At 34.1% G+C, this 9967-nt stretch overlaps 1 protein-coding gene across 1 annotated transcript; it reads left to right on the top strand.

Annotated features, from left to right (window-relative positions):
* Positions 1-1036: 1036 nt before the first annotated feature.
* Positions 1037-6697, top strand: LOC113119773 (E3 ubiquitin-protein ligase znrf2-like). The gene is made up of 5 exons (XM_026289426.1): positions 1037-1513; positions 5418-5516; positions 5791-5896; positions 5985-6053; positions 6133-6697. The coding sequence occupies exons 1-4, from the start codon at positions 1246-1248 to the stop codon at positions 6040-6042; spliced, it is 531 nt and encodes a 176-aa protein (XP_026145211.1). The 5' UTR covers positions 1037-1245; the 3' UTR covers positions 6043-6053; positions 6133-6697.
* The last annotated feature ends 3270 nt before the right edge of the window (positions 6698-9967 follow it).

Below are 9967 nucleotides of genomic sequence, written 5' to 3'. Positions count from 1 at the left end.
ACTAAAAGCAAGAAGGCGATAAATGTGAGATGCTATGTAAATGCACTCCAAAAAATATTTAAACCTACATTTAGGAGGTAGATTGCATAAAATTTAGATCCATTTGGATAACAGTTTTAAATAAACTTAATGTGATGCTTATTCGTCAGCCGCATATAAATAAAACTGATTTCTGCACTCAAAAAAAAAATATATATATAATAATAATAATAATAATAATAATAAATGTCAGTTTGTTAGGCTAATGCATCTATTTGATTTAAATGGTCGTATGGAAGGCATTTGTATATAGAATAAAGAAATGTAGATATCAAGAAAAAATTAACTGGAGATGGAAAATGGGAAGACTCAAGAATTACAAGCAATTGGACACAGGATTGAATGGAAATCTATTATCAGACAGGTTTATATGTAAAGGAAGAGTTTATTTGGAAAAACTTAACTCCATTTTAAAATAAATTTTCATAAATCATGATTTTACTGTGTTACCTTTTTTTTGTTATTATTCTTTGATCAAAACAACCCAACTGCAGTTTGATTGATATTGAAATGCAGGATAATTTATTATTATTATTATTATTATTACTATTAAAAACTGAGTTATCTGTTTTTTCAACTCTTCAGATTGTTGAATACTAGACATTTATATTTATTTATTTATAAACATTTATTAGAGGATCAACCCAATGAGATGAAACATCTCTTTTTCAGGGGGTCCTCATGATCATGTCCAAACAAGAACAGCAGAACAATAGATACAATCAGATAGAACAAAAAAATTATCATAAATAATCATATTTAAATAGTAATACAATAACAAAAAAAAGAAAGAAAGAAAAGAAACAAAACAATAGCCTGACTACAAAAGTTGGCTACAGAATATGACCAGATAAAAAGATAGATGCGATGGAATCAGAGAGATGCGCTGTTGAATGTTTTGAACTCATTACTCGTCACTCTCCAGTTCAGTAGGTGGCGCTAACGCTCCATAAAAACAACCGAAGAAGAAGAAGCAGCAGAGGTAACTCATGTGGTCTTTGGCGTTTGTTTAGTTTGTTTGCGGTGTGCTCGACTCACATCAGCTGTCGGAAGTGTGCATAGTTGTTTGGGTGTTCGCTTTTTTCCGTGTTTAGTGAACATTTAGCATTTACTGGTCTTTAATTTTTTTATATATAGACTATATATTTTGGGCATCTGTCCATTTTGAGGTTCCTAGGTTTTTTAAATAGTAATATTATATACGGGATGGGTCCGAAGCAGAGCAGTCCGTCGGTGGGGGTTCGGATCCGATCTTACTCCGGTTCCGATCTGTATAACTCTGACGGGCGAGCCGCGGTTCTGCGCTATTACGCGGGCGGTTCGACGGGACAGATCGGTGAACGGGTCCAGAGACCCGGTCCGTTCATCCAGAGCGCCGTCATCCCGACCGGCGGCCGCAGAGAGGAGCCAGACGGGCAGAGGACGCTCCTGATCGGGTCACTTCCTGCGCACCTCAGCCCTCACCTGCTGGGCGGTAAGACACGGAGCTCACTCCTGCAGTCATATTATACTATAATGCATTGGACTAAATACAGGCCTATAATATCATGTTGACTTCATGTGATGAATTAAGTTAATTCGTGACGTTATCATAAACACAAGTTCATCTTATGATTAGCCTACATGTAATTTCAGTAATTTAATAATATTATAGGCTATTATTATGTTGCTCTTTAGTTTTAAACGATTATACAACATTTTAATATGACCACAACAAGCTCATAAACTATAAATATATGTCTTATAGGATTATTCATCTTTGTCTAAAACAATATCACAAACACACACACACACACATAATTTAGCTCCCTGGTTCTGTCTGGTTACATGATTATATGACAGTGTAGTACTAAAAAACATGTCTTAATTTATCATATCGAAATCTTATTTGATTATTATAGCAGCTTATCATAATAAGGTCATGTTCATATTGTATTTTATTTGATGTAGGATAATGAATGTTGTTTTATGGGTTATGCATTGATGGTTTTATCATATGTGTGTGTTTCTGTGATCAGAGCACTGTTTTGTTGTGGATTTTTATGGTAACTATAAACACAGAGACTTCCTTATACTTATACAAGAGGACAACATGAAAATGTGTCCCTTTAATATTTTCTGATCTTGAATCCTGAGTCTGATGTGTTTGTGCATTGAAATATCTGATATTATGATAATGAAATAATACTTTGATGTACGTTTCATGCAAGATCTCTCTTTCAAGATAGTTTGAAGGTCAAACATGTTGTATTTTTGCAACCTTTGAGTGGCAATAAATGTTTGGTTCCAGATTTGATCTAGCGATAATGACATGTTTTATTAAATCATCCTTGATCATGGGTCAGATTGATCAGATTCAGAGGGAAATTTGCTGATCGGAAACAGACTTGTGAACACGTGAGAAAAATGTATGTCAAGTCATATTCATTGCTTTATATTTGACCGTTATTGTGTTTGTTAGCAGGACATTTACGAGTCATGGTTTCTGCTGAAATCCTCTTTTATGAGTCATGTTTGAAATAGCTGAGCAAGGTTGATTGCCAGCTTTTTAATTTGTGATGTGCAGTCTGGCTTAGAAAGTGCATGCTATTTTATTCTTCTTCTATAAAGTAATTTTAAAAAGAAAAGCAGCTTCAAAATATTTTTCTGCTGTTGCAATTGAAGCATCAAACCGAAATACAAGAGTACCGGTAATGTAAAAAAAAAAAAATCACTGGTTTCCAAACACTATCTCTTCCATTGGTCAGTCAAATAGACTAGTGTTAGAAAGCGTCATAGTGTTTATTCTTTTCATGGAAACCAAAAAGTGTGCTTCTAGCTAGGATAACAGACTGAAGGGGCATTCTGTGTCAAAGCACATGATTTGGGTCAGATTGGATGTGAAGGTCAAAGTTCAGGAGGCATGTGTGTGTCATGTGTCTGCTCCAGATGCACTGTGTTCATTGTTCTTCATCAATAATATTTGTTTGCTATGTGAGTTCACATCATGATCTTAAAGTGTTGTCAGAAACATGGAAATCTGGAGAATAGCACACTTACAGAGAACACAAACAAAATGTGCATTAACTGAAATCATCCGTTTTTATTGTGTTTAGTTAATTAGCTAATATTTGGCAATCTGAGATTATTGATGCTGACCAATTAACATGACAGCATTCTCATCAAAATCTTTTGTATAATTAGCTTTGTTTATGCATTTGAGTCAATTCTGTGGAAAATATCTAATTTGGGGCTGAAAGTCTTCTGAAGAAAGAAGTCAAGAAAAGTGTTAAGAGAAACATGGAAACATGGACAGTTTCTGTACAGAGTGAAAAACAGTTATACATTAAAAAAGTTTTTAAAAAAAAAGCACAAATCTGTAATCTACTGTTCCAGATTCATAAACATTATTGTTACTGTTATATATTGTTAAGACTTAATATTTCTTTCTTTTTTTCAGTTCTCATGTCATACATGTACCAGGAGCACCTTAAAAAACACACACAACTTCCTCCTGTGTTTGCGCACACCTGGCGAATAAAACTAATTCTGATTCTGAAGATAAATTCTAAAAAGTCATTTTCAAATATACATTTGTAAAAATATTTGAGTTTCCTCTATTTGTAAATGCTCTTCTTGCATCAACACTTGAAGTTGGCCTGGCCTGAAAAGAAGTGTTTATCTGATTGTATGGCAGCTCTTACTGAAGACTTGCTGATCAACTCAATTAAAAACACCTCAGCAATCCACTATTTGTGTTGCATTTTCCATGCAGGAGTTCAGCACTTTAGATTTTTTTTTTTATGCAACATGCATTTTAAATGGTTATTCTGTTATGAATGCTGCCAAAAATTATTTATCAACTGAAACTTACAAATGAAAAACGAGGTCCCTGTTTGAATTGATTTTGTAGAATTGTTACATAATTTAGAATTTAATAAATACTCACTTCATGCATAATAATAATAATAATAATTGATATTGAGTACTCATCCTAAGCAGACAACCCAATATATTGATTAGACATCTTACCTTTAGGAATATAAGACAAGTTTATTTATTTCATAAGAAAAAAGATTTGAAGATTCTTAAATGTTTCCTGTGAATGCAAAATATTCTAAACTTTATTCTTGGTAGAAAATAAAATCTGTTACAAATAACGTTATTCTTAATTTGTCGTCTAATCTGATTTGCAATGACATTTTTGTCTATGCCATATTAAATATACAAGAGTGTTTTTCTTGGCTAGCAGTGATCCTTAAACAACCTTTGTTGTCATAACTCAAGCGCATGTTTCACTTTGACCTTTAACCTCCTGTCAGATAAAGTTCCACTGGGCCACAAACAAACACATAAACGCACAAGGCCCTGTCTTATAGAATGACTTCCTGTAAAAGAGTTTATGTCTGTAATCAGTCTGGAGATGTTTCCATGTGTCTGAAGGCTCCTCCCCATCAACACACAGCTGACCTAACATTTTTTCTTTTTTATATTTACTTCCTGTTAATGTTTGGCAGTACAGACTGACACTGATAATTACAGGTGTGTGTGTGTGTGTGTGTGTAACCAAGCAACTGCAAGCATACTCTGTCTAATTAATAACATTTGCCCAGTTTAATTAGTTAGTGATTGATGGGTCAGTGCACTGGTAGTTGTGAATGTCTTCTCTGTTATTAAATGTGAATGTGCAAAGAACAGGAAACATGTTCAACACACCAGTTAAACTAGTAACAGCCTCTGATGAGAATCTCAGTGCAAAAACTACTTTATTTTGATGTAAACATACTTTTGTTTGGTGTTCAGTTTTTAATATCTATGCACATTAAAAATGCATTATAATTAATATGCTTTCAGCTTAATGCTCAGTATTGTACTCCGTTGCATATCATGCATATATTTTTTTTAATTGTGTGTTTAATGCACAGAATAAATGACAGTCTGTTAAAGTGATTTATTTCAGCTTGTTGGATAAAATATGCCTAATATATGCTACTAAAATCATAATAATTATATTACCTGTTTGTGTTCTATTTATTCAAGCAGACCTTTGAATGCCTAGAGGTTTATGTGTAATCATAATGAACTTTACTTGAAATGAAACAAACCTGCTTTATAATCATTCAGCCATGTGCAGCATGACCACGTGCTCTGAATTTTATGCTTTATATTTTGTTCATATTTTGATAACCTGGTAATGCACATTACAGTAAATAGACTCACAGACGAGATTACAACATTTCCAAGATTGCTCTTTTTATTGCCTTGTAATCTTCTAATTGCTGTTTACGGAGAGGAACTGTGCGATTTATTGCTCAAATGACCTACATAATGGATACAAGAGAAATAAATGCTACAAAAATATATTTCAACATGATTTTTGTCTCTTCTGTTTGTTTCAGCTGGATTTGACTGTCCCGCCTGCTCAAAGTTTGTCTGTTCAGATGAAATCGAAGATCATTTGATCATGTGCTTCTCCAAACCCAGACTCAATTATAACGGTGAGAACAATCTTCATTATCACTCTTTCCATCTATCGGCCCAGTTAGATCACTTACTGTTCCTGCAATCTTGAGCTCTCAAGCAGAATTAAAGCTACTTAACAATATCTCAAATAACCAAAAAAAAACTTTAATTTATTTCATATTGAACATGCAAATTAATTTCTGTCCTCCACTGTTTATTGTAATGTTGATTTGCCCTCAGTGTCATCAGCTGCTGCTCTGAGCTTCTCTGCTGCTGAAGGTGATGTTGTGATGGTTTCTCTTTCTGTAGATGATGTTTTGTCCCGGGACTCTGGCGAGTGTTCGATATGTCTGGATGGCATGGTTCAGGGGGACACCATCGCTCGACTGCCCTGTCTCTGTGTCTACCACAAAGGGTACGAGAAACATTCACTAACACAGTCATAAACACACACGCATACCTGCTGTCATCTGTGGAAATCATCTCGTCTTCTGCTCCTCCAGGTGTATTGATGAATGGTTTGAGGTCAACAGGTCTTGTCCAGAACATCCCACAGATTAACATTAAAACAGGTCAGATGTTAGATTTTTTTTCTACAGACAGAGTGCTGTCATCAGTAACCAATAATTGATTATTTTTTTCTGTCTGCAGATATTTCCAGTAAAGAAGACCAGCAGAGAAGGGCTCAGCTAATGTTTTTCTCCAGTATCTTACTCGCTTTGACACTAGATGATAAATCTGTCATCATCAGAGACTTATATGGACTAAAACCTGCAGTGCCAAATCTAAATGAAATCATGCATATACTTTGCACAGTTCTGTTAACAAACCCGAAGACTGTTTATCAGTAATCTAGCTGCCATCTTTACTCACGGAGCTCAGATAGAGGACTGAAGTATCACTGCTTCATTGGTTAGGGGGTAACATATCAGTAGTTTCATGATCCATAACCACTACATGACTTTCTGTTGAACTGTTTTTAACCACAGTTGTGTAGAGTTGTGTAGCGCAGACATGAATGTAGCGGACGATGACTGACAGAATGTGAGTAAAGGAGGAACATGAAGGACCTAATCAAAGGTATTTTCTGTACACTTCGATTTTTGAAATTATATTTAAAATAGATGAACCAGTTGTGAATGATTGTGATAAATGCTGTTGATTATTTACCCCATTGAGCCGCTGTGTATATAACAGGTGCTAGTTACAAACTATATATGTAATTATAATTTATATATAAATAAATTCAAAGGGCTCTTGAATGTAAAGGCGTTTCATTTTCTACTTTGTTTCTTATTGACCATTACTCTGTCCAACAACATTAGGTGTTTCTATGCTATTTATTTGTATTGTGTGAATATGTGCATGTGTGTTTTTATATACATAACTATGCAAAAGTCTTAGGCCACTAACATTTCCGCCAACAAAATGGTTGTAATCCAGTTATTTCTAACTTTAATGTAGTGTTTTAGCAGGAAATATCAGTTTACATTTTCAAAAGATTATAGAACGATACAAATAGTTGCAAAGCAATTTTACAGAAAATTAAGTTTCTACAATATCTGTATAATCAAACAGATGATGAACACTATTTACAGAAATTATTATATGATGTAAACACACTTATAGCAATATTTGTAAGTTCTGTATGTTGATTCAGGGTTAGCATCATCCGAGGTCCTCTGAGGGTCAGCATCATCTCTTCTCAGGTGTTCTGGATCCAGACTGGAGTTTGTGTAAATCCTAGTTATGCAAAACAGAGAAATAAATGGAGACATCATTAGCATAGTTGCTGTTCTAACAAAGTATAATGTATTTGTTTAACCCAAACTAAAGCATAATAATGCGCATTTTAAGATTTTGAGATGTATTACTTGAATGCTTGGCCAAAGAGATGTGTTTTTAATCTAGAATTAAACAGAGAGAGTGTGTCTGAACCCCGAACATTATCAGGAAGGCTATTCCAGAGTTTGGGAGCCAAATGTGAGAAAGCTCTACCTTCTTTAGTGGACTTTGCTATCCTAGGAACTACCAAAAGTCCAGCGTTTTGTGACCTTAGGGTGCGTGATGGGTTGTAACGTGGTAGAAGGCTAGTTAGGTACGCAGGAGCTAAACCATTTAGGGCCTTATAGGTAAGTAATGATAATTTGTAACTGATACGGAGCTTAATGGTAGCCAGTGCAGAGACTGTAAAATTGGGGTAATATGATCATATTTTCTTGACCTGGTAAGGACTCTAGCTGCTGCATTTTGGACTACCTGTAGCTTGTTTATTGACGAAGCAGGACAACCACCTAGAAGTGCATTACAATAGTCCAGTCTAGAGGTCATGAATGCATGAACTAGCTTTTCTTCATCAGAAACAGACAACATGTTTCGTAGCTTGGCAATGTTCCTAAGATGGAAGAATGCTGTTTTTGTAACATGGGAAATATAGTTTTCAAAAGAAAAGTTGCAGTCTAATATAACACCCAGAGAAGTAACAGTATATCCGTCTAGTTGCAAATTGTTGTCTACTAGATTCCGTATACAGTTTTTTTTGTTCAATAATTAATATCGCTGTCTTATCTGAATTTAATAAGAGAAAATTATTGTTCATCCAATCTTTACATTTTTAATGCGCTCTTTTGCTTAGAAAATTGAGAAGTTTCATCTGGTCTTGTTTAGATATAAAGTTGAATATCATCAGCATAACAGTGGAAACTAATACTAAAACTAATTTTCTAATAATATTACCAAGGGGGATAACATGTAAAATGAAAATAGCAGAGGACCTAGGACAGATCCTTGTGGCACTCCATATTTTGATGAGATGACTCCCCATAAAAACAAACAACGAGGTAGTTATCAGACAGGTATGATCTAAACTATCTTAGAGTCTGCCCTTGAATACCTGTACAGTTTTGCAATCGATACATGAGAATTGTCAGCCTGTGTGATCCTTGTAAACAATTAGTGAATATGCATATAAGCAGCCTTTTAGTTAACAGAGTAGAATAATCATGGCTGATAGTAAGGCATGTAAACATAAAATAAAATCAAACTGGATGCAATAACAGCTGTTAGGCACTTCTTGCCCCAACTTGTTAATATTGTGAAATATTCTTAGAGCAAAAATGCTGACCCATTATTTTTAAGATTTTCTCCTAAATCGGCATGAGCTACTTTTAGTCTTAAAATGTTTGGCCGAATACAGGCCCCAAATCTCTGTGTGGAGCACTGGCTGACTCCTTGTGCAAACAAAAATATCATTGGATGGTTAATGGCAAAAGTAATGTTATTAATTGGAGGTGACTATGAGCTAGTGATGATTAAAAAATATTTTAATTTAAATTAAAAGTTAATAGTTTATTTGTCTTAGGTCAGTTTCTTGGTAGTTATTTACACACTATAAACATGTTTAATAAGATATTAATTCTGTTTATTGTAAGTATGAAGTATTTTAGCTTTGTTTTATTTCAAATCAATACAATATTTTGCTTTAATAATTGACTACGTTTATTTGTACCCTCATAATGTGATTATAATGAGAGGCAAAATTCTGGTTAAACCTTACCTCATGTAAACAATACTGATGTTAAGCCCAGCGTGAAGAATGTGAATGCAGTCTAGGCAACCCTGTTTGAAGCATTGCTATGACATTTTAGTGTTTATCACAGTAGCGAATAAAAATCCAAGATAATGCTTGTTGGTTATATTTGACATATAATGCAAATAGTTAGTTTTAGTTCTTTTAACATGGATACTGCCGTAATGTCACACATTTGACTGTCTGTGTTTTACTTTCAGATTGAATTGTTATCCTGACCTTCAGTACACTGGAGCTACAGTAGAGACTGAGTAGTGAATACAGTCATTTAATACTATTAAATGTTTATGCTACTTCAATTCAGAACGTGTTGGAATTAAATTAAGAACAACCTTCACTATAACACATCTTTCTATCCAAGGAAATCATTGGTCTGTTTCTACAATTTTGTTCTTTCAGACAGAGTTGAAGGTACTGAAAAAATAACCAAAAGCTTGAATATAATATTTTATTTCATGACTAAGCTATTGGCTCCACTGACAAACTGTTTCTTTTCTGCGATTGTAATGCTGATTTATTGTTGTATAACAGTGCCCTCATGTTTCATGTACATGATGTTTTGTCCCAGGACTCTGGTGAGTGTTCGGTATGTCTGGATGACATGCCTGAGCTTACATGAATATTCATGAGTTTCCTGTTTGGCATTCAATAATAGTGCTCTTAGGATCACAGAAACTGTTAAGCTTAAGCTTCTTCTTTTTTTTATACCTGTTCATTTAGATGCATAGATAAATGTTACTATTAATGTTATTCTTTTTCATTAGTTAATTCATGGTGAAATTAGAAACCATGCTTTCATTTCAGAATGTTTTAGTCCTATTAGTAATATATAACTCAAAAGTTTACGTTTTAAAAACAAGTGACTAAAATAATCAACCCCACAGTAATAAGTTAGTT

The sequence above is a fragment of the Carassius auratus genome, chromosome 19, assembly GCF_003368295.1.
Source record: "Carassius auratus strain Wakin chromosome 19, ASM336829v1, whole genome shotgun sequence".
Taxonomy (NCBI): domain Eukaryota; kingdom Metazoa; phylum Chordata; class Actinopteri; order Cypriniformes; family Cyprinidae; genus Carassius; species Carassius auratus.
The sequence above is the reverse complement of the archived record's forward strand: the minus strand, read 5'-3'. Positions and strand labels throughout refer to the sequence as shown.

Excerpts from the sequence above, each read along its gene's own strand:
- LOC113119773 (XM_026289426.1), top strand. The coding sequence starts at position 1,246 with ATGGGTCCGAAGCAGAGCAGTCCGTCGGTGGGGGTTCGGATCCGATCT. Across the intron at positions 1,514-5,417 it reads CAGCCCTCACCTGCTGGGCG|CTGGATTTGACTGTCCCGCC; the intron begins GTAAGACACGGA and ends TGTTTGTTTCAG. Across the intron at positions 5,517-5,790 it reads ACCCAGACTCAATTATAACG|ATGATGTTTTGTCCCGGGAC; the intron begins GTGAGAACAATC and ends CTCTTTCTGTAG.